General features: G+C 38.8%; 1 protein-coding gene across 2 annotated transcripts in view; it reads left to right on the forward strand.

Annotated features, from left to right (window-relative positions):
- Positions 1-25,589, forward strand: part of foxp4 (forkhead box P4) — a 251,954-nt gene that overhangs the window by 37,603 nt on the left and 188,762 nt on the right. Inside the window, exon 1 of one of the 2 annotated variants that reach the window (XM_055160171.1) lies at positions 22,569-22,667. The exons of the other annotated variant lie outside the window; for it this stretch is intronic. Coding sequence (XP_055016146.1) covers positions 22,614-22,667 — 54 coding nt within the window. The 5' untranslated portion in view covers positions 22,569-22,613. Of the gene's footprint in view, positions 1-22,568; positions 22,668-25,589 lie in introns of those variants that run through there. 2 annotated transcript variants of the gene reach the window in all.

Here is a 25,589-nt window from a genome sequence, read left to right on the forward strand (position 1 = left end):
GTGTATCATATTCACTTTTAGTATCACAGCCATGATTTAGCCTTTAGTTTTTTATTGAATCATATCTATTCTATTTGAAATATATCGTATCGAATCAAAAGCTCACCGTATCGAGGTATATATCGTATCGTGGCCCATGTATCGAGGTATGTATCGTATCGTGGTCTATGTATCGAGGTATATCGTATCGTGGTCTATGTATCGAGGTGCGTATCGTATCGTGGTCTATGTATCGAGGTGCGTATCGTATCGTGGTCTATGTATCGAGGTATGTATCTTATTGGCAACTTCTTAATGATAGGCCAGCCTTAATCGTGATACTAAATATCGTTATCGGTGAATCTTTAAAAAATGCAGTGTCCTGTATCATCGATTATCGCACACATCGCCATATTGTGATAATATCGGACCGTGAGCTGCATATCGAATCGTGAGGGACCCTGTAATTCCCAGCCAATAGTTTGCGGTGTTCCAAAGTTATTCCTCGCTTACCCTAAAGCATTTTGAACATCTTAATTACTCACCGTGATGAGTTTGTAAGGGCTTTTCACATCTTTCAGAGACCAGCGCAGAGTTTTGCTTTGCCATGGTAACGCTAACAACAACTAGCATGCTATCAGTGCACTTCCTCCATCAGATACATAAAAAACTTTGAGACAAGAACAGATGAAAAATGCTTTACTAAGACCAAATAATGTGTAATTATTTTAAAATGTTACCATCTAAGACACCAGGTAAATTATGGAACTTAAACTTAAATTTAAAGTTGTACTGTGTAACTTTTCTGGTCCATTACCTCCTTCTTACTTGTTGTTGATCTGCCTAAAATGTTCCACAGTTGAACATTAAACAGGTCTACTTTACATTTATTCAATTACAGGTGGTTTTATAGCTCAAAAATACCTAGAAAAACAGGCATTCTGACTGAAAGTGGGGTTGCTTCTCCACAGATCTGACTTGTAACTGGTTTTAGTTTGGTCTCCATGAAGCGAGAAAGGTTTAATGCCATACTGTAAAACATTCCAGACAAAGCCATGCATGGAGAAAAGCGTTTGAGGGACCATCCGTTAGAGAAGTTACACAATGCGCTTTTAAATCTGTGCCCCTTTCGAACACATATTTCAGGATTCATGATTTAAACTTTGTCCCCGGTCCAGAGCTGGTCGTACACAGCAGCCTCCTCCTTTGGTTGGGGGCTCTCGGGGGTCTGCGAGGGAGGGGCCCTGCAGCTGTCCAGTTCAACCCAAATCTGTTGTTTAGGGGAGAGGGCGGAGCAACATGTGACAAAGACCAACACTCACTTAGTCACGCTCGGGTTAAAGGGACACTGCACCCTTTTCACACATTTCACTGGGAACTGTTTAACTTACCGAACATTTTGGACGCTGTATTTTATTTCGTGTTTATTTAAACTAAAAAGTCGTGGAGAAAAGTTACAAAGACAGAGGAAGAACAAGCAAACTCCAATCACGTTCGCGCAAACACTACTTAAAAAAAAAAAGAGACTCAAACCAGGACTAGAAAGGCCCAAAAGAAGCCTACATCAGAATGAAATCAAATCAAACCAGGGTCAAACATATGTAAGTGTGATGCACTCCAGGAATTGAACCCAAAACCTTGTTGGTGTGAGTTAGAAGGCTGAGCCACTGTGCCACTGTGCCCCCTTGATTCAAATTATGCATCTTTCATTTATTAAATTGTTAGTGTTTCTATAGCCTACCTTGAAAACATGTCTTCCTACCATGAGCGGTGATTGCCTGTCCATAGATCTGACCTGTAACTACGCCTACAGGTGTCATCTGCTTGTCTCCATGGAGATATATAACTTTAAAGGTCCTATATTACACAAAACTGACTCCTTTGAGCTTTACGCCATGTTAAAACTTTATTTCTAACTCAAAAAAACATACCTGGGGTTGTGTTTTGTTTCATTCTCATGTTTCAGTAACCTTTTATTTTTCCATTTTGTCTACAATTCCAAAGCTCAGAATGCTCTGTTCCACCTTGTGATGTCATGAAGTGGTAGTTTTCAAATTCTGAGCTCCCTTTTAGCTTTAGTTTAGTAGAGATTGGACATTCCAAGACTGAAATCCAAATGATTCTATGACGACAACTAGGGCTGGGTATCATTAAGAAGTTGCCAATCCGATACATACCGCGATACATAGGCTACGATACGATACTTACCTCGATACATAGGCCACGATACGATACTTACCTCGATACATAGGCCACGATACGATACTTACCTCGATACATAGGCCACGATACGATACTTACCTCGATACATAGGTCACGATACGATAATTACCTTGATACATAGGCCACGATACGATATATACCTCGATACAGCACACTTTCGATTATATTTCAAATTGATTTGATACGGTTCAATAAAAATAAAAGCTAAATCATGGCTGTGATACTAAAAGTCTTAGTTCAACCACTTCTTGTGCAAAGTTATTATGAAAAAGCCCATTTTACTAATTTAGCTGATCCAAAACTGTAGCACTGTAGCAAAATAATTTTGTAAAATACACCAAAAAATACTCTTGGCAATATATATCGAGCCCACGATATCAATACTTTATCAGCACAATAAACGATACGATATAACGATATTTCAATATTTTTGTACACCCCTAATGACAACAGTATAACATAGATGAGAAAATAGCATAAAATGGACCGTTTAATGCCGTTTTGTGCATCAGACAAGGCAATAACATCTCCATGGAGACAAGCAATTAAAAAGTTACATAGTCCACCTTTAATAGAGTCTGTACCAAACCAGAACCAAAGCAAACGATGTCATCACAAAGCAGCTCCAGTAATTCGGACGCTAAACCCAAACACAAACCTGTAAATACCGGTATACTTTACACCAGCCCCAAATAGAAAACTACATGTTGCTGTAATAAATGACTATTATTAGCCTGTTAGCGACCTCACTAACTTACAGCTGTTCAGATTTACCGCTCCAAATATGCCCAGGTGCCCTCCCTCTTCCCTCTCCCGTCCAAAACACCCCCCCACCCTCTCTCGTCCACAAACGGGGCACTGAATTACCAATGAGCTGACCCGTGTGCAGGCCCGGTGCCCCGATCGCTGCTCCCCCGCGACGCCGCATAAATCAGGATGGATTTGAATATTCATGAAGTACAGAGGAGGCCGGAAAAGGGCGGGCGCGTGTTTATGACAATGTGGGGACTCAAGTCTGTATACACTAGGGCCGGGGAGCAGTCAGAAGTTGGCGATACGATACATACCTCGATACGTAGCCCACGACACGACACATACCTTGATACATAAGCCACGATATGATACATACTTCGATACATAAGCCACGATACGATACATACCTCAATACGTAGGCCACGATACGATACATATCTTAATACATAGGCCACAATATGATACATACCTTGATACTTATTCCACGATATGATACATACCTTGATACAATGAACTTTCGATTCAATATATTTCAAAACGTTTCGATACAGTTCAGCAAAAAATAAAGGCTAAATGATGGTTTTGAGACTAAAAGTTTTTGTTAAACCATTTCTTGTACAAAGTTCATATGAAAAACGCCCATTTTAATCATCAAAACAGTGAAAATGTCAAATGCGTTGTTTAAACGTGTTTCCAGCAACCCATGATATCGATACTGTATCATCACATTAAATGGTACGATATATAGATATTTTGATTTTGATTATTTTGCACACCTCTAGTATACACACATTAGTTAGCGTTCGCATGTGTCCTTGTTTGGTCCTGGTTGAGTCTTAGTCCTTAGTCCTAGTTTAGTCCCAGTTTTGATATGTTGATTGCACAAGTGTGAACACAGTTTTACATTATGGGGACCGGCCTATTAAAAAAACACGTCCCCATAATGTACATTCTTTAATATTATATCAACTACATGATTTAAAGTTCAAATATGGGTTGAAATATGTTATGGTTAGAGTTTAGGTCAAATTTGGTAGGAATTTCATTACATAATTCTGTTATTAGATCAAGAACTTAAGGTTAAGTAAGTAATAAGTAATAGTTAAAGTCCTTGTATTTCCCATGTATTTGTGCAGCTCTTGACGTCAAAATAAGTCCACTGCGCCCCGTCTGCATCTAATTAGAAAGTGTTTTAATGCCCGATAATCAGGAAGTGAGCTGTTTGCATGCTAATTAATGTCAGCTCACAGCCAAACTGTTTAAAAGATATTCGTATTTCACTTTTTCAACACGAAAAATCAGGTACTGCGCCTGGTTAGGATCGATGCAAAGTCCGCGAAAAGCACGGAAAGCCAACATGTGTGCGTTGTGTGTGTTTGTGCGTGTTTCTGTGTGTAGACCTGTGTGTGTTGTGTGTGTAGAGCGTGCAGGAGCCGGCGGAGGAGCTGAGAGCCTTTTATTTCATTGAGGGAGAGTGAAGAGGTGTGGAGCGCCGGGGCTCTTGTCTCTGGGTCAGAGGAGAGAGAACGCACACGAGCACATGCCTGGGTTTATGCGCCACACACTGAAAATATCAGTCGTTTATGTCTCGTCTTTCTACCTCTCTTTCTATCTTTCTGTCCTTTCTGTCAGTCTTTTCTTATTTCTCGTTCTCTCTGTTTATTTTTCCGTCTTTCGTCCCAGTTTCCCTTTCTGGCTTTTTACAATTTTTTAAATCAGTTGCTTCAATCTTTCTCTCACAAACACAACTTTAATGCTACACTATGCAACTTTTCTGCAACCCGCGTGTCTGGAATGTTCCACACTATGGCATTAAAACAAAAGCCTTTCAATCTTACATTTATTGAATTAAAATGTTTTTACTGCTCAAAAATCCCTTAAAAAACACACATTCTTACTGTCAACGGGCTCGCCTTTTCACCGATCTGACCTGTAACTTGACCAGGCGGCGTCACCTTCTGTCTCCATGGTGATAGATACGAGCAAAGCAATAACATCACCATGGAGACGAGCGAGAGAAGTCACATCGTAAACCCTTAATAGATCATTTTGCTGTTAAAGGTGCACTCCGGTTACTTTCTCTGTCGCCATGGAGATGTTATTACTTTACCTTTAATCTTCCAAAGTATGGCATTAAACTTTTTTAACTCCATAGAAACATGCCACCAGGGCGATTTACAGGTGAGATCTATGAAGAGGCGACCCCGCTCAAAGTAAGAATGTTTTAAGGTATTTTTGAGAAATAAAAACACACAATCGAAATCAAATAAATTAATATATACGTTTAAAACCATATTGTGGGACTTTACAGGCAAAACAACAGCATTTCCACGGTAGCAGACGCCCAAAACGAAAAGTTACACAGTGCAGCTTTAAGTTAATACGGTATATAGTCATGCATACACCAAAAAATACAATAAAATAAGAAAGTGGACGACCAAAACATAAAAAAATAAGAACGTTGACGACCGCGAGGCACAGATTGAGGACCCAAAAGAGTTTTCTAAAGACCAGCGCGAGTGTGTGTGGAGGTCTTTTAAAGTGTGTGTATAAATGTGGAGCAGGAAAGTGGATTATGGGTAAAGTTTCATATGAGTACATTTCCCCTGGACGCTCGCAGAGAAGTCGGAAAGAAGTCTTAAGATTTTCTGTTTCATCTTTTAGTGGCGTTTTGGGAGATCCCACCGCAGTAATGGGCCAGAGATGACGTCCTCTCCTCTCTCTCTCTCCGTTTCTCTCTCTTTACCTCTCTCCACTCTTCTTCTCTCTCTCGCTTTCTACCTCGTCTCCCTCTTCTCCCTCATGTTAATCGCTCTCCCCTTTAATGTCTCTTCTCTTTCTCTCATGTTTACTTACCTATTTGCCTCCCTCTCCTCTCTCTCTCTCTCTCTCTCTCCTCTTCTCTCCCTCCTCCCTTCTCTCTCTCTTCTCTTCTCTCCCTCTCCTCTCTCTCTGAAGTCAGCAGCAGTGGTTTTGGTCTTGGCCCTTTGCCGACAAACTCTGTCTCCTAACCTCCTCCTTTCGTTTTATGGACTCAAAAATGGCCGACTACATTTGGAGACTGCTAGATTAATTTGCAAACCACTCACAGGGGCTTGCCAAATCTCTCTCTTTTTTTCTCTTTCTCTCTCTCTCTGTCTCTCCTTCTCTCTGTCTTTTACCTCTCTCTTTCTCTCCTTCTCTCTGTCTCTTACCTGGTCTTCCTCTGTACCCTCTCTTTTACTTACCTGCTCTCTATCTTTTCTCTTTCTGTCTTTTAACTCTCCCCCTCTCTCTGTCTGTCTCTCTCTTTCTCTTCCTCTCTGTCTCTCTTCCCCCTCTCTCTGTCTCTCACCCACTCCCCCCTCGTTCTCCTCTTTCTCTCACTTCTCCTGTCTCTTCTTCTCTTTCTCCCTCTCTCTTTTCCTTCTCGCTGTCTCACTCTTCACTCTCTGTCTCTCACCTCCTGTCTTTCTCCTCTCTTTGTCTCTCGGTCTCTCACCCAGTCCTCCCTTACTCTCCTCTTTCTCTCTGTCTCTCACTTCCCCTCTCCCTTCTCATTCTCTCCTCTTTCTCACACTTTTCCTCTTTCCTCTCTCTCCACTCTCTGTCTCTCACCTCCTCTCTCTCTCCTCTCTTTCACTCTCTCTACTCTCTGTCTCTCATCTCCTGTCTTTCTCCTCTCTTTGTCTCTGTGTCTCTCACCCACTCCCCTATTGTTCTCCTTTTTCTCTCTGTCCCCTCTCTCTTCTCCTCCTCTCCTTCACTCTTTCCTCTCTTCTCTGTAGCTCTCTCCTCTTTGTCTCTCTCTCTCTCACACTCTCTCTCTCTCTCCACTCTCTGTCTCTCCTCTCTTTGTCTCTCTCTCCACTCTCTGTCTCTCCCTCTCTACTCTCTGTCTCTCATCTCTTGTCTCTCTCATCTCTTGTCTCTCTCATCTCTTGTCTCTCTCATCTCTTGTCTCTCTCTCCACTCTTTGTCTCTCTCCTCTCTTTGTCTCTCTCTCCACTCTTTGTCTCTCTCTCCACTCTCTGTCTCTCTCTCTCCTCTCTGTCTCTTTCTCTCTCCACTCTCTTTCTCTCTCCACTCTCTGTCTCTCTCCACTCTTTGTCTCTCTCTCCACTCTCTGTCTCTCTCCACTCTTTGTCTCTCTCTCCACTCTCTGTCTCTCTCCACTCTTTGTCTCTCTCTCCACTCTCTGTCTCTTTCTCTCTCCACTCTCTTTCTCTCTCCACTCTCTGTCTCTCTCTCTCCACTCTTTGTCTCTCTCTCCACTCTCTGTCTCTTTCTCTCTCCACTCTCTGTCTCTCTCCACTCTTTGTCTCTCTCTCCACTCTCTCTCTCTCTCCACTCTTTGTCTCTCTCTCCACTCTCTGTCTCTTTCTCTCTCCACTCTCTTTCTCTCTCCACTCTCTGTCTCTCTCTCTCCACTCTTTGTCTCTCTCTCCACTCTCTGTCTCTCTCTCTCTCACTCTCTGTCTCTCTCTCTGTCTCTCTCCACTCTTGTCTCTCTCTCTCTCTCTGTCTCTCTCTCCACTCTCTTCTCTCTTCTCTCTCTGTCTCTCTCTCTCTCCTCTCTCTCTCTCTCTCTCTCTGTCTCTCTCTCTCTCACTCTCTGTCTCTCTCTCTCTCTCCACTCTTCTCTCTCTTCTCTCTCTCCTCTCTCTCTGTCTCTCTGTCTCTCTCTCTCTCTCTCTCTCTCTCTCTCTCTCTCTCTCTCTCCACTCTCTGTCTCTCTCTACTCTCTGTCTCTCTCTACTCTCTGTCTCTCTCTACTCTCTGTCTCTCTCTCTCTCTCTCTCTCTCTCACTCTCTCTGTCTCTCTCTCTCTCTCTCTCTCTCTCTCTGTTTCTCTCTCTCTCTGTCTCTCTCTCTCTCTCTCTGTCTCTCTCTCTCTCTCTCTCTCTCTCTCTCTCTCTCTCTCTCTCTCTCTCTCCACTCTCTGTCTCTCTCTCCACTCTCTGTCTCTCTCTCTCTCTCTACTCTCTGCTCTCTCTCTCTCTCTGTCTCTCTCTCTCTCTCTCTCTCTGTCTCTCTCTCACTCTCTGTCTCTCTCTCTCTCTCTCTCTCTCTCTCTCTCTCTCTCTCTCTGTCTCTCTCTCTCTCTCACTCTCTGTCTCTCTCTACTCTCTCTCTCTCTGTCTCTGTCTCTCTCTCCTCTCTGTCTCTCTCTCTCTCACTCTCTGTCTCTCTCCACTCTCTGTCTCTCTGTCTCTCTCTCTCTCTCTCTCTCTCTCTCTCTCTCTCTGTCTCTCTCACTCTCTCTCTTGTCTCTCTCCTCTCTTTGTCTCTGTCTCCACTCTCTGTCTCTCTCTCTTTCACCTCCTGTCTCTCTCCCTTCTCTGTCTTTCAACTCATGTCACTCTCCTCTCTGTCTCTCTCTCTCTCTCTCTCCACTTTCTGTCTTTCATCTCCTGTCTCTCTCCTCTCTTTCTCTCACAGTCTCTCACCCACTCCCCCCTCTCTCTCTTTCTCCCTCTTCTCTTTCTCTCCTCTCCTCTCTCCCCCTCTCTTCTCTCTCCCCAAAGACACATAGCAGAGTGGCTGCGCTGAGGTAAATAAATGACTTGTATTGATTGCCGGAGTAGTGGGGGACTTTATCACATTTGACTTGTCCAGATAGGGATCAGCGCGTGACAGTCCGATGTGTTTTTAAAGGAATATGCCAGTCTCTTCCCCCCGTCTCCGTGTGTGGGCTACGATTGTTTGCGTAGCTGAAGAAAATCAGTGTTCACATCTACCTGATCGCAATCTCCGCATATTAAAAGATGTGGCTAAAGGCTGCGCTGTATCTAATTGAATTGGGGCCATGGCGTGCATATTGAAAAGCATCGGAAATAAGCAGTGGCTAATTCCAGTTAGCGCCGGTCGCGGAACAGATGACATCTTAATACAGGTCGGACTGATACGCATCTCACATTTGAATCAAGAAAACGGCTCTAGTGTGAAGTTGAACGAGCAGAAAAGGCCCGGTAGTGAAGCAACGATGGCGAAGGAATCCAGCTGCTTTTATTTGATTTGATTTGATTGAAAAACACAGATAAAATGGAAACTAAACCAATCAGCATCAATGTATGGCAAAAGTGCTAATCAATACTAAACCTAATATCGAAACTAGATACTCATATGAGCAAGTATCGATAATAAAAAAAAGTTTCTTGAATAGGTTTAGAATAATCATGAGCTGTATCAGAATAAACCAGTCAATGTCAATGTATGGCATAGGGTTGTCAAAAGTATCAAAAAATCTGATGCTAATCAATACTAAACCTAATATCGAAACTAGATACTTATTTGAGTAGGTTTCGATACTAAAAAGGTCACATTCACAGAACAGAAATGAACCTGTCTTGAATTGCTTTAGAATGATCTTGAACTGTATCAGAATAAACCAGTTGGAAAATTGGATTCTAATTGATACTAAGCCTAATATCAAAACTAGATACTCATTTGAGCAAGTATCGATACTAAAATGTTTCTTGAATAGCTTTAGAATGATCCTGAACTGTATTTGAACAACAGGGTTGTCAAAAGTATCAATAAATCTGATACTAATTGATACCAAACTAATATCAAATCTAGATACTCATTTGAGCAGGTATCGATACTACAAAAGTCACATTCACAAGACAGAAACTAACCTTTCCTGAATAGTTTTAGAATGATGTTGAGCTGTATCACAATAAAACAGTTAATGTCAGAGTTGTCAAAAGTATCGAAAAATCTCATTCTAATTGATACTAAACCTAGTATTAAAACAAGATTCTCATTTGAGTTTAATAGCAGGTATTGATACTAAAAAAGTCACATTCACAGACAGAACTGAATCTTTCCTGAATAGTTTCAGAATGATCCTGAACTGTATTTGAACAAGTACTATGATTTAATGTTGATAATCACATTCAATATTGTCTAAATAGAGAGTGATTTTTATTTTCATCGTAGTATCGAAATCGGTATCGAGTCAAATCCTTAGTATCGAAATGAAGTTGGAAATTTTAGTATCATGACTACCATTCAATTCAGTTGCAATAAGAGTTCAAGCTGCAGTTTGATAATTTCGTATACATTGCACAAAAGTAATATCTAGACTATTTGACACTGCTACTACTACTACTACTACTACTACTACAGCTGCTGCTCTTAGGTTAACCTACTCAGCAAAAAATTTGAAATGCAAATCTTTCTTTTGAAGTTCACTGGAATATTGAATAAAATACTACAATGTGGCTTAATTGTTTATGCAGAAGGCCAAATGATCTATAACAGCAAAATTATTGTAGCCATTATAATTCAGAATAAACTGCTTTGTTTCTGGGCCGTCGGGGTTCTAAGCGTAAGAGTTGCGTGTGGTAAAAACTTTGCAATTTTTCGAGAATACATAAATACAATTAGCAACTTCAAAAATCTGCGCGAAAATATAAATTGCAAAACACTTTCTTAAGGCATTTTCTTATCATATGCTTAGCTTTCACTTCGCCGGTATTAACGAACACAATGCATTTTATTTTATGCATTTTAACCGGCTTTTAATCGCCTCCAGTAGTCATCGCGTATACATAAAAATCATTGAAATTCACATGTTTGATCTGGGACAATACTTGGATTTCCTTATGTTGTTTTAATTGGAACAAATGTCTCGCAAGATAAACATTGCCGTGTTGTGTTGTAGCTTCATCACTCGGGGGCCTTTTCCATAATTCCCTTTAAAAATCCCACCTCGAAAAAATGAAAAACACAAGACCAGACTCGTAATCTGTATCGCAAAACGTACTGGAAACCGTTTGGTAACATTCCGGCGGGGACTAGCGTTGTAATAATATCTTGTACATTCAAAATCCACTTGAAATGTATGATTCTTGCGTCGCGTTTTGAATCGTGAAATTGTATTAAGAGCTGGCGCGCATGAGATGTTAAATGGTCAAATGAATGCAAAAGGGTGAATTCTAATCTATTAAGCACTTTCCTTATTATATCTCAAAGTGGAGCGTGATAATTACTTGGAGGTTGCGGCAGGATGGGGCCTGGCTACGGGTTCTATACTTGGGCTAAATTAATTTTTTCCGTCACCTGGAGCATACGTCCCCATTAATAGGTTTAATTTATTTCACAGTGATTATCTTTCTTTAAAAAAAAAAAAAAAAAAAAAAGCAGACGTCGACGCATTCACGGGCAAATTTGCTCTAGTGCGTGATGTCCATAGGTTTGAATGGTGAATGGGCTTTGATATACTGTGCTGGACCGTCTATTTAAAGTTCTGATGATAACGCAGTCAGTCGTATTTAAACGTGCATATAATAAGTAAAGTAAATTCAAACATAAAGAAAAAATTATTGGATTAACTTGTGGTTTAGAAAAGAATTCGATTACACTCATGTTTTTGTAGTACATTTTAAGTCTTTTATTGTAGTTTCTTAAAGACATACATGATATTTTTTATACCATCCAAAAACTAGCAGTAGTAGTAAAAGTAGTAAAGGTAGTAGGGATGTAACAATAACGAAAATATAGTCTCACAATAATATCCTGGGCTGTCACAAATATCGAATTACAAGTTTCTCTGCTTAAATGCATGTTTTTATAGTAGCAACAGCTTATAAGCATCAGGAACTACATATCCCATGATGCATTTCAACACAGACAACATGAAGTTATGTTTTTTATGTGGATTCTTGGGATTAAGACGGTAATAATACACACCAAAATCTTGTCGGGGTATTTTAAAAGTAAAAAATCGTCTTATCTGCAATTATACTAGCCTCTTCAAACTATCCCAGTAAGTATCGTGCCGTGAGATGCATATAGGGATAACATCGTACTGAGAGATTTGGATATTGTTACGTCCCTAAAAGGTAGGGGAATAAGAGCAATAAGCAATGAAGCATGACAAAACGCTAAATATAAAACTTTTTTGAGAAAAAACTTCACAAAAAAGCAACTAGAATCATCAGTAAAATAGTGAATACCAACATAGCAACCATATCGTACTTTTGTATTTATTAAGTAAATGTATTCAATAATGTAACAATAACCAAAATATTGTGATATCGTATTGTCAAAGTTCTCACAATAATATCGAATTGCAAGTCTCTTTGCTTAAATGAAGAGTTATGGTGCAGAAATAGCTAAAAAAAAAAAAAAAAAAAAGACAGAGAGAACTACACAGACCATGATCCTTTGCTCCATTTCAGTGTAGACTACAAAGAAAAAATAACAGTTTTAAGCCCTTAGTTATTTAAGTCTTAGTTCTTTGGGTTAAGTCTTGTCAAGGCATTTTATGAAGAAAAAGTAGCACATTAAGTTTTAAGTAAAGTTTTAATCACACAATATCGCAATAAATATCGTACTGTCAAGTTCATACCGTGACGATATCGTATCAGGAGATTTATTATTATTATTTATTATTAGTATTCAGTATTTGAGTACTTTTATTTTGAAGCAACAATATCCAACCAGACTACGAAATCAAACATATCAGATTCAAGTTCTTATGTTTGTGATTTAAATGGAACAGTACAAGTAGAACCACTATCCCCTTTCAATTTACCTTATAATGTAAAAAGATACCTTCAGTGTTTCAGTCATTTTATGTTGAAGCAACAATATTCAACCAGAACAGACCACTAACCAGAACTTTAAGTATCTTTGGATCTTTTCTTTGGATCTTTCAATGAAGCAATAAATCATAACTTTGTTCTTACATTCTTATTTTGAAAAACATAGACTGAACATCCCAGCATGCTCTAAATCAAACCATATTAGATTCAACTTTGTAGCTCTGGCATGTGTTTCTACGGTAACCTTTCTGGTGAAGGGTCCATCACATGCTTTTCTCTGCCTGAAATGTTCCTCAGTTTGACATTAAACCGCTCTACCTTGCATTTTTTTAAACTATAGATGGTTTAAAAGCTCAAAAATACCTACAAAAACAGGCCTTCTGACTGTGAGCGAGGTCGTCTAACTTGGTCTGGTTTGGTTTCCGTGAAAATAGAAAAGTTTAATGCCGTACTGCGAAACATTCCAGGCAACGTAGCAACATCTAGTAAAGTAGAACTGCTTTAAAATGGAAATAGATGTCTCCAATATTTGAGTACTTTTATTTTGAAGCAACACGCAGCAGTAACTATAGAACAAAAACCTTTTATCGAAGTCTTATTTTGAAAACCAAATATTAAAGATCCCAGCATGCTATCATTCAAACCATATTAGATTCAAGTTTCTAGCCCTCGCATGCGTCCATTGAGTCCTTAAATCATGATATGTTCTCCAGCCCTCCTTATACACACTCTTTATGGTGAGAGGGGACACGGTGCTCTGTTCCCAGGGGTCCCACTGCATCATGTGACCACGTCTGGGCACTGCCGGTCCTGATCCGTTTTAGTTTAAAGGCCCTAAAAGTGAGCAGTCATTCCTGATGTTTAATCCATCAGAAACCTGCATAATCCGCTGATGTTGGGGAGGTTAGCGTGGGCCATGGGAACTCTCGCCCCATACCTGAGAGGATTAAAACCAAAACAAGCTCGCTGCCCATTTTGTACTGTCAGTGTTAATAAAGTTATGATTTGAATTGTTCCTGTTTTTTGAGCTGGTTAAAGGCGCATTGTGTAACTGAAATGTTCTACAGTATCAAATTAAACAGTTCCATCTTACATTTATTCAATTATAAGTGGTTTTATATCTTGAAATTACCTAGAAAAACAACATGAGAGGGTCGTCTCTCCACAGATCTGACCTATAATTTAGTCTGATTGGTCTCCATGAAGATAGAACTGTGAAGCATTGACGCATTCCAGAGAGAAAAGTAAAGATCCTCCATTAGAAAAGTTACATGATGCACTTTTATGATACTTTATTACTTTACTCTCTGGGCTTTGTTTGGCCCAGAGTAGCACCCATGGACCCATCTCCTGATCTTGAGCTAAATGCGTGAGTACCTTGTTGGAGTATTGATACTTTGCAGCTGGGGGGGGGTTTGCTGCTAACTGTAGGCATGCTCTGTCTAGCCTGATTCATCAGCCAGTTTTAATTTGTGGAAACCGTCTGACCTCGCTGTGTTAGAATTTGTTCGCTCGACGGTAGGCGGGTACTTTTTTCGTTTAACCGATCGCTGCTTTTTGGTCGTGACGTATGTAATGCGCCACTAACAGGGCTAACTGGTATATTAAGATTTTCCCAAATCCTGTAGGAAGAAGGACAATAACGTCTTTCCACTTGATAAAATTCACCAAACATTCTCTTTAGTCCAGCTTTAAATCCTCGATCTAGGGAATCGTTGCCAACACAGAATGTATGGCTCTTCGCTGATTGACTGGTGCCCGAACTCGCACTTCCAGGATTCTTGCAAACCGTCTAGTGTATTCCGATTCCTGACCTAGTCGCTGGGGAGAAATGAAATTGAGTGGAGGAACTAGGTGGCACCAACCTGGCTATGCTCTGTCTGGGGCTTTGTTAGACTGTGTTTTATTTTATCTGACAATAAAAGATCTAATTTGAGCCAGAACTACAACAAGTGAGCTGACTTGTACTGTTAAATAAGTCTCTAAAACATAAAATTACAGTCACAACTTAGTTAACATTCGCCAATTCACTATTTTTGTTGAAAATCCAACACCTAAACAGGATCATGAACACTCGTATCGAACACAGGCTCCTGAAAATGTGTTTAAATGTTGGTTAAATCCATTTTGTGTTTTTACTTGAGTTTTCAGACCATTTTAAAATGTTTTATAACACTTAAACTTTCCACCATTAGAAATACATGTAGAACACCCCCCAGCTTGATGTCAACATAAAGTATCATTAGTGTAAGAGTGCTCAAACATGCACAAATTACTCAAATACAGTACTCAAATACAATGAGCAGGTTAACAGTTCTGAAAAGTCCATTTTGCATAGTAGTTCTTAATCCTTGTATCATTCGTTCATTCGTTTTTCAAAATAAAACCAAAAATAAGAAAATGAAAAAAAACAACTATTATCTTCATTATTTGTCACCAAACCAAAATGATAAAAATGGGTAATGATTTGTTTTTTCAGTTTTCGATTTTGTGTTTAAATGAGTAATGGAAAAAACGGATGACAGACCTTTCAAGTTTCATCCAATTTTGACCATTATGGACTGAACCAGGACTAAACCAGGACTAAACCAGGTCTAAACCAGGAATTAACCATGACCAAACCATCATTTTCCCACATAAAAATGAAAACTGAAAAAATTGATCAGTTTTTACATTTTGGTTTTGGAAACAAGTAATGAAGAATATAGCTGTTTTTTCGTTTTCTTATTTTTGGTTTTATTTTGAAAAACGGATGATGCATGGATTGTTCTGATTTAAGTATTCTAACGCCTAGAGTTGTCCTGGTCTGGTCCTGGTTTTGAGCCCAATTTAGACCTTATGTAGACATAGTTTGGTCCGACACTGGTCCTGGTTTATGTCTCTACTGCCACCACGTACAAAGTTCTTCAGATCTTTTAGAGAAATGCTTTGACCAGCAGGTGTATAAACAGCCCCACCAGCCTTACAAATCAAACCTCTATTGCCAGAAATCAGCAAGGACAGTTTACCAAACTTTTCCTAACTGGTAATACGAGAATCCATCTGCTACCATCTGCTAACCCAAACATGCACTTTCAACTTTTTGATCTTTCCTATCCCCTTCCAGTCACCCGGGTTTCAACTTTCCCTTTCAAATTGCACCAATCACTGCAGTGGCATCCCTATGGACTTTTAGTATGTTTTTGTGGCTCTCATCTCCTGACGTCATGCCTACTCTGTCACCCCTGATTAGCTCTGAAGAAGTGCTAGCATGCGCGTGTTTTTGTCGTTTAGGGGAATTGGAATGGAAACTGCAGCTGTTTTTGGTGGCGTGTGTGTTGTCAATGATTTGGTTAAAGCGAGGCAAGCCGCAGTCTGTCTAAAAGCAATGGAGAGGTATAAAAAGTTTGGTTTTCATTGGCTACGGGAAGCGAAACGGGACAAAAGTCAAGCGGAGAAGCTGCGTTCTGTCAGTTATCTGGTTGGTTTGGATTGCGATTATAGCTGCAGCTTGGGTTAAGAATGTGGCACCGGTTTTTGACGTTAAAATGAATGTGACTGAGAAAGCGGTAAAGTTTGATAGAATAAAACTATAAGAATAAGGAGGATGAGGAAAGGAACCAAGGAAGTAGGAGGTAGGATGTAACAGCATAGGTTAAATCTTGGAAGAATCTTAGACATAAATATGAAATTACAAGTATTACAACTTAACTTAAATCTTTGTCATATTTCAAATAGGGATCTACAGATATCGGTGTCGATCCTGCAAAAGGAGCTGGAGCAGATATTGACTTCCAGATATCGGTTCAACAGATACATAAAGCTACAGTATCAAAAACTGTATCGGACTGAAAAAGTTGGATTAGTGCAGCCCTAATATTATCGGTGTCGATCCTGCAAAACTTGCTGGACCAGATATCGACCTCCAAATATCAGTTTAGCAGATACATGAAGCTATAGTATCGAAAACAGTATCAGAACTGAAAAACCTGGATTAGTGCAGCTCTAATAATATCGGTGCCGATCCGGCAAAACTAGCTTGACCAGATATCATCTTTCTAATATCAGTTTAACAGACAATAAATCTATTGTATCGAAAACAGTATCGGAACCGAAAAGGCTGGATTGGTGCATCAATAGTATTATCGGTGCTGATTGTGTAAAACGAGCTGGACAAGATATCGGCTTCCAAAATATCAGTTCAGCAGATACATAAAGCTATATTATCGAAAACTGTATCGGAACTGAAAAAGCTGGATTGGTGCATCAATAGTATTATCGATGCTGACTGTGCAAAACGAGCTGGACCAAAATATCGTACAGAAAGCTAAAATATCAAAAACCGTACCAAAAGCTAAAGTATCGAAAACTGTATCAAAACTGAAAACTCTGGATTAGTGCAGCCCTAATATTATCGGTGTCAATCCTGCAATCCTGGACCAGATATTGACTTCCAAATATCGATTTAGCAGATACATGAAGCTACAGTATCGAAAACATTATCAGAATTGAAAAAGCTAGATTGGTACATCCATAATATTATCGATGTTGATCCTCCAAAACTAGCTGGACAAATATCAGTTCAGCAAATTTATAAAGTTATAATATCAAAAAAGGTATTGAAAGTGAAAAAGCTGGATCGGTGCATCTCTAATTTCATACATTAACACGGCTTGGGCCATTGTTTCAAATTCATTTTAATTTGTTTATGTATATATTTTTTCTTTATTTCATTGTTTTAGAAGAACAAATGAGGAGAAACAAAGGTATGAAGGAACCTGTGACCTAATTAAGTCATAATAAGTATGTAATTCACAATATTCTAATAATAAAATGGTGCCCAGTTACTCTTTTTGTTACAACCAAGGCCTATTATTTTTTAGAGAAAAAAATTACAATGAAAGAGAAAGATAAAATGTATAGAACAATCTCCGTATAGAAAAATAACAAATCATTAATTAACATGCCATTAACCAAAACTAAACGTTAAAACAATGTACCCTTTCAAAAGCAGAACTAAAAAGAACAAAGCTTTAGTTTTATTGGCTACGGTGAGCACAGTGGGACAAACGTCAGGCTGAGACGCCGCTCTGTCAGTTAGCGCTGTAGTTGTTGGTTATTTTTGGACCCGACTCGTGGCAGTAACTGGAACAAGTGATTGATTTTAAACAATCTTCATCTCGAGGCCTTTTCTTTATTACGCTGCTGGCACCTGCGATGTTTTTCAGAACGCTGTCTCTACTTTTTTCATGTTTTTTTTTTCTTTTGCAGTATTTTGGAAATGTAAACAGAGCTAAAATACATCCAGATGTTAGCAGCTGCGCCGGTCACCACAGACACACAGCAGACCCGGAGTTAGCGTGTGTGCTAGCTCGTGCGTTAGCGCTGGTGTTAGCGGGTGTGCGTTAGCGTGCGCGTGCTAGCGTGTGTGCGTATTATTCTCAGACAGACAAAATGATCGCATAGAAGTGTCACGTACAACTGGCAGCGGTGACGAGACGCTAACGGCTGCCACTGAAGATGTTGAACGTTAGGAGGGAAGGAAGCAAGGAAGGAAAGGAGACGGGAAGCACTGTTTTGGCCCTATCTCGCAATGGTTCAAGAATTAGACTCAAGTCAAAGGATAAATCTTTGTTTAGCTGTTAAAGGGTCCATATTGGGATATATTTTTGTCTATGTTTTAATGTTTCTTCATCACAAACAGACCTGGAGTTGTGTTTTGTTTCATTCACACATGTTTAACACACAAACCCTGCAGATTTAAGCTGAGTTCTTCCCTCAAACACTCAGAAAACACTCTGTTCCACCTTGTGACGTCATGTGGTAATACAGAAAGTGCTCCACTGTGTTTTTAAACTCCATACAGCTTCACTAAAATCATTTGGACTATTTCAACCCTGGAATTGCCAATCTCTACTGAACTAAAGTTATAAAGGTAGCTGTTCACTTGAAAACTACCACTTCATGACATCACAAGGTGGATCAGAGCATTTTGAGCTTTTTGTTACAACAGGCCTATAGTTTCTTTAGAGGAGAAATTACAATGAAAGAAAAGGAGAAAACGTATAGAACAATCTCTGTATTGAAAAATAACAAAGCCATTAACCAAAACTAAACGTTAAAACAAGGTACCCTTTCAAAAGCAGAACTAAAAAGTAATACAGGAAGTGCTCCACTGTGTTTTTAAACTCCATACAGCTTCACTAAAATCATTCGGATCACTTCAACCCTGGAATTGCAAATCTCTACTCAACTAAAGTTAAAAAGGTTGTTGTTCACTTGAAAACTACCAATTCATGACATCACAAAGTATATCAGAGTATCAGAAAAAGGATTTCTCAATGAAACAAAACACAACTCCAGGTCTATTTTTGAGGAGGTAACAGCTTTATAACATGTCTTAAAGCTCACAAGAGTCAATTTTTTTTGCATAATATTGGACCTTTAAGTGAGTGTTGTTACGACTCAGCTCATTGGGGTCAGGGAAGTAACAAAAATAACCAAGATGTAAAATGGAGTAAATTAAGTAATGTTTAATCAATAGGGATGTAAATGGTAAAATAACAAACCAGACTAAAACATACAGAAAATAACCTAAACCAAGAAACAGAACAACAGAATTACAGTTTATCTCATTTTGGCCCTATCTCGCAATTCTTCAAATACAGGCAACTTTTTTGTGCTTGATGACTTTAATAAGATTACTACATACTCACACAAATTTAATGGTATACTAACTTTGTAGCCACATCTGCCCTGGGACATGATGGCTTTCAAATGACAACGCCAAATGACAAATGACACACAATTTGGGTGAAGTGTCTACTACAGTTCAGAATGATAAAATATTAGTTTCTGTTGCAATTAACAGTTTAAAAGTTCAATAGCAAAAACAGATTTCCATTTCGAAATATTGTCCAAAAGTGTTTTTCTTTTTGCTACCTTCTACAAATGTTAATTATGAAAATATCTTATAATATGTATGAGTTTATAAATAAGGGATGTAAATATATTTTGATACCTGTAAAATTGATTTGACTTTTGAAAATATTTTTATACTCAGAGAAAATACACACCTTACTTTTTCAAATGGAACTTGCACTGTTTTTGCAAATGAACTCAAACCATCCTATAGCCTATTTTAAATGGCGAAAAGTCCTCAAAATGTCGCCTGTAAAAACAAAAGCCAAAACCATGAATAACCCCAAACACCGTGATTACAGATGTACAATAACGCACATTTGACTTCCTTTTAATCGTCCAGGTTAAAAGCGCTGGTTAAAAGGTGGACAGGTCTAAATCGCGGTTAAAAATCTATCATTATTTTCCATAAACCACTACGCTTTTGTGTTGAGCGCCCCTTTGACGGGCACTAACGCTAAAGCAGTGTTTTCCTCAGTACTGAGCGTGTGCGGGGGCGGAGAGGGAGAAGTCTAATTGTGCAGGTTAGCGGTGTTAATGTTTGTTTGTAAAATGTCCTTTTTATGCTCTAACCGCACACACACACACACACACACACACACAGAGCAGACGCTAAACCAGCCCCGGTTTTAATTAGCAGGCGTCCTTGGCTCTTCATAATGATATCATATGATTAATGCCTGTGTGAATGCTACACTCACATTTTCAAGCAGGTGAAATTGTGCATTTTTCAAACATGGAAGGAAATGTAGATGCGAGTGGATGGAGTTTGTGGAGCAGGACTGAGGAGCGGCCTTTTTCCCCGGGGAGTAATTACTGACGACATTTAGTCTCATTAGAAAGAATGTATGGAAAAGGCAGCTATAGACGCTAATACAAGATACAATGTGGAATTTATTGTTAGAAGGACAAAGATGGACAGAGCAGAGGGGAAGAGGACATATATAAAGAAGAAAACATTATAACATTCATTCAACTTATCTTCATATTTATTTATATTTTGTACTGTATTGAGAAGTATTTTAGTTTTGTATTTGCATATATTTATAACAGATAAATTCATATTCATCCGAGATTGGAACACTAAGGAGACCATAGCTAAATAAACTGATCATATCTGTAGAACATGGCAACAAAAAGAGACATACTTTTTGCCAATTTTTCAAAACAGAGAAATACGTTTTAAAAAATGTGACTCTTCAAATGTTTAATAATAAGTTGCAAATGTGGGCCAAAAGTGTTTGATAAAGTTTAATTAGAAACGTTATGGAAATTGGTGAATTAATAATCTACAAACTATTTACAAATGTTTATTGGATTGAATTGCTGCTTGTTTCTATGGATACGTCATTGCTTTACCTGGAATGTTCCACAGTGTGACATTAAACAGCAATCACAGGGGGTTTTACAGGTCAAAAATACCTAGAAAAACACACATTCTGACTGTGACTGTGCCGCCTCTCCACAGATCTGACCTGTAACTTGGTCTGGTTTGGTCTCCAGGTCATACTGTTAATGCCATACTGTGAAACATTCCAGACAGAGCAATAACATCTCCATAAAGAAGAACATTTGACAGATCCTAAACTAAGAAAAGTTACACAACGCACCTTAGTTACAATTTTAATAAATGATTAGTTAATGGTTAATAAACATTTAACAACAAAAAAAAAAGAAAAATGAAACCAACTGAAATCAGTTTTATTGAATCAAAACTTTCTCCAAACTTTCTCTCCTACAAACTACTTACAAATGTTTATTAGATTAAATTGCTGCTTTTTTCTATGGATACGTCATTGCCCTGTCTGGAATGTTCCGCAGTATGACATTAAACAGTTCTACTTCAAATTTATTCAATTACAGGTGGTTTTACAGCTCAAAAATACCTAGAAAAACAACATTCTGACTGTGAGCGTGGTTGCTTCTCCACAGATCTGACCTGTAACTTGGTCTAGTATGGTATCTGTGAAGATAAAGGTCATAGTGTTAATGCCATAACGTGAAACATTCCAGACAGAGCAATAACATCTCCATAAAGAAGAACATTTCACTAGAAAAGTTACACAACGCACCTCATTTACAAGTTTTAGTAAATGATTAATTAATGGTTAAGAAACATTAGTTAATAAACAAAAACAAAAGCGACTGAAATCACTTTTATGGTACGAAAACTTTCTCGAAAAGGTGGGTTCTCGAGCTGTCCCTCGTGTTCGCGTCGTGCCTCGGGGTGCGCCTGCTGCGTATCGAGTTTCACAGTGGTAGCAGGGCGTAGGACTGCGGTCTCTCTCCTCCGCGGATCTCGTAGTCCTGAGGTTAGCCCGGAGGTTAGCCGTGCGCGGACCTCCAGTGACGCTAACCAGGCTAACGCTACTGCCCGCGTACAGGAATAGCGTCCCGGGCCGGGGCAGTGGAGCGAGGCTAATGGTGTGTGTGGAGGGGCTAAGCTAAACAAACAGGCAGAGGGAGGCCGGTGTCCATGAGAGAGGCACACAAACAAATGTAAACAAGAGCCGGACGGGAATAGAACTACAGACCTCGAAGGGCAATGGACTACAACAAGCAGTGACCGCTGTACAGTGAGCTCGCCAGCTACCAACACACAGCTGTCAAAGTATTACTCATGGAGGAGCTGTCCAATCTTTTTTGTTTGGTTTCGGTCATTGAGAGAAAACAAGGAAATAGATAAATGAGTGGTTTTCGAATTGTGAAGTGTTACGGACTTTTGGTGGTGGTCATAAAGTTTTTGGCGAGTTTTGACCGGTTGTAATATGGGTTTAGACCTGGAATAGTCCCAGTTTAGACCTGGTGTAATTCTTGTGGTATTCTCCTGGTTTAATTCTAGAGTAATGAGTTTTGGTTTTGGTAAATGACAGAAATTGTGAAGTGTTAGGGACTTTTGGTGGAAGTCATGAAGTTTCTGGCAAGTTTTAACCGGTTAGAATACGGGTTTATACCTGGAATAGTCCCAGTTTAGACCTGGTACTATTCTTGTGGCTAGTGAAATCCTGGTTTACTTCTCGACTTCTGAGTTTTAGTTTTGGTAATTGAAAGAAATTGTGAAGTGTTAGGGACTTTTGGTGGTAATCATAAAGTTTTTGGCGAGTTTTGACCGGTTGTAATGCGGGTTTAGACCTGAAATAGTCCCAGTTTAGACCTGGTATTATTCTTGTGGCTAGTGAAATCCTGGTTTACTTCTCGGCTTCTGAGTTTTAGTTTTGGTAAATGAAAGAAATTGTGAAGTGTTGGGGACTTTTGGTGGAAGTCAAGAAGTTTTTGGTGAGTTTTGACCAGTTGTAATATGTTTTTAGACCTGGTTTAGACCTGGAATAGTCCCAGTTTAGACTGGCACTATTCTAACGGCTAGTGAAATCCTGATTCATTTCTGGAGTATTCCTATAACTCATTGGGGAGTTTTACTTTTGGTAACTGAAAGAAAATGAGTACAGTAAAAGTGTTTTTCAAATTGTGAAGTATTAAGGATTTTTGGTGTTAGTCATGAAAGTTTTGGCGAGTTTAGAGCAGCTGTAATATGGTTTAAACCTAGAATAGTCTAATTTTAGATCTGGGACTACTCTTGTAGCTAGTTAAATCCTGGTTCAGTTCTGGAGTAGTCTTATAACTCAAGGGGGAGTTTTAGTTTTGATAACTGAAAGAAAATGATGAGGAGAAATATAAAAGTGTTTTTCAACTTGTGAAGTGTTAGGGACTTTTGGTGGAAGTCATGAAGTTTTTGGCAAGTTTTGACCAGTTGTAAAATGGGTTTAAACCTGGAATAGTCCAAGTTTTGACCTGGTACTATTCTTGTGGCTAGTGAAGTCCTGGTTCAGTTCTATTACTCATGGAAAAGTTGGATCTTTTTGTTTAGGTTTGGTTGTTGAAAGAAAACAAGGATATTACTAAATAAGTGGTGTTTAAATTATGTTTTAAGGTCTTTTAGTATGACTTTTGGGCAGTGTAATCTTGTAATCAGATTTGGAGTAGAAATCAACTAATATAACTTTTTCCATTGCTGATATTACTGATTGTTTAGAATCCAGAGATAAATTCTGCTGACATTTTTGGGCTCAAGAAAGCTGATTTTAATTATTTTCCTCCAACTGTGTCATTTGAATTGACCAAAAAACTCATCCTCGACCTTGTTTTATTACAAACTGGATAATGTGCTAGAGATTGAAGTCACGCTACAAAGTACAAATATCGACCCAATATATCGGCCTGAAATAGTCTGATACAACTGTTGTTTAAAAGACCTGTTTAGAACCTGGTCAAATCCTGGTTTGGTCCTTATTGTTGTGTTTTTTTTAGATCCTGGTTAGAACTAGTTTAATCCTGGCCTAGTCTAATGCAACTTTTATTTAGAAGTGGTTTAGATCTAGTTGAAACCTGGTGAAATCCTAGTTCTTTTGATATTTTGGTTTAGAACTGGTTTAGTCCTGGAATAGTCTGATACAACTGTTGTTCAGAACTGGTTTAGACCTTGTTAGAACCTTACGAAATCCTGGTTTAGTTCTGGAGTCATCCTGATTTTTGTGTTTGGGACTTGTTTAGTTCTAGTTCTTTTGATATCCTGGTTTAGAACTGCTGGAATAGTGATAGTTTAGACCTGATACAACTGTGGTTTAGAACAGGTTTAGATCTAGTGAAGACCTGGTGAAATCCTGGATTAGTTCTGGAGTAGTCTTTATATTTGTATTCGGAGCTTGTTTTTTGATGTACTGGTTTAATCCTGGAATAGTCTGATACAACTGTTACTTAAAACTGCTTTAGATCTACTTAGAACCTGTTATAAACCTGATTTAGTTCTTGGGACAGTGCTTATTTTTCTGTTTTGAATTTGTGTAATCCCAGTTCTTTGGATATTTTTGGATTAGAACTGGTTTAGTCCTGGAATAGTCTGTAAAAACTGTTGTTCAGAACTCTTTTAGACCTTGTTAGAACCTTACGAAATCCTGGTTGAGTTCTGGGGCAGTCCTTATTTTTGTATTCGGAGCTTGTTTTTTGATGTACTGGTTTAGTCCTGGAATAATCTGATACAACTGTGACTTAGAACTGCTTTAGATTTATTTAGAACCTGTTGAAAACCTGGTTTAGTTCTGGGGGCAGTCCTTATCTTTGTGTTTTGAGTTTATGTAATCCCAATTCTTTGGATATTTTTGGTTTAGAACTGGTTCAGTCCTGGAATAGTCTGTAAAAACTCTTGTTCAAAACTGGTTTAGACCTTGTTAGAACCTTACAAAATCCTGGTTTAGTTCTGGAATAGTTCTTAGTTTTGTATTTAGAGCTTGTTTTTTGATATACTGATTTAGTCCTGGAATAGTCTGACACAAGTCTGTTTTTCAGAATTGGTTTAGACCTGGTTAGAACCTTATTTTTGTGTTTTGAATTTGTGTAATCCCAGTTCTTTGGATATTTTTGGTTTAGAACTGGTTTAGTCCTGGAATAGTCTTTAAAAGATGTAATTCAGAACTGGTTTAGACCTTGTTAGAACCTTACGAAATCCTGGTGTAGTTCCATTTATGTGTAATCCTTGTAGTTCTTTTGAGATGCTGTTTTGGACACATTTAGCCCTGAAATAGCTGCATTCTTAAATCATAGTGTTTTGAATTCATTGCGCAAAAGTGTTAAGAATATAATCATATTTTGAAAACTCTGGGAAATTGACTTTGGGAATAAGAGGTGGATTAACGCTGTTTGGCTTCGTACCTTTTAAGTCATCAACAAGTTTTCTTTCAAGCCAAACCCATATTTCACAGTCAGCTACACTAAAACCAAACTTGGATTCAAGGATGTCAATTTATAATCCAAAAGCTAATATCTTTTTGTTTTTCTTCTTCTTTTTTTTCATTGTGACACAACCAGCAAGTTCAAATAAAGGCAGGTACGGACAGGACAGCCCCGTCTGCTCGACAACTCAATAAAAACATAAAAGATTTAGAAAGAAAAAAGAAAAAACAAAGGTGCCAGTAACAAAGGTTGCATTGTGTGATTGGAACAAGTTGAAAAAGTTAAAAAAAAAAAAAAAAAAAAAAAAAGAGAGAGAGAGAGAGAGGGATAGAGAAAGAGAGAGAAACACTCCCTTTGCATGGCCAGGTCATAAAGCAGAGGACTGGGTTTGGCAACGAAAAGAGAGGGAGAGAGAAGGAGGGAGGGAGAGAGGGGGGGAGTGTAGAGAGAAGGGGAGAGACAGTGAGACGGAAG

Source organism: Boleophthalmus pectinirostris, unplaced genomic scaffold (genome assembly GCF_026225935.1).
Source record: "Boleophthalmus pectinirostris isolate CB_2022bp ecotype Guang Dong unplaced genomic scaffold, ASM2622593v1 HiC_scaffold_3, whole genome shotgun sequence".
In the NCBI taxonomy this organism is placed as follows: Eukaryota; Metazoa; Chordata; class Actinopteri; order Gobiiformes; family Gobiidae; genus Boleophthalmus; species Boleophthalmus pectinirostris.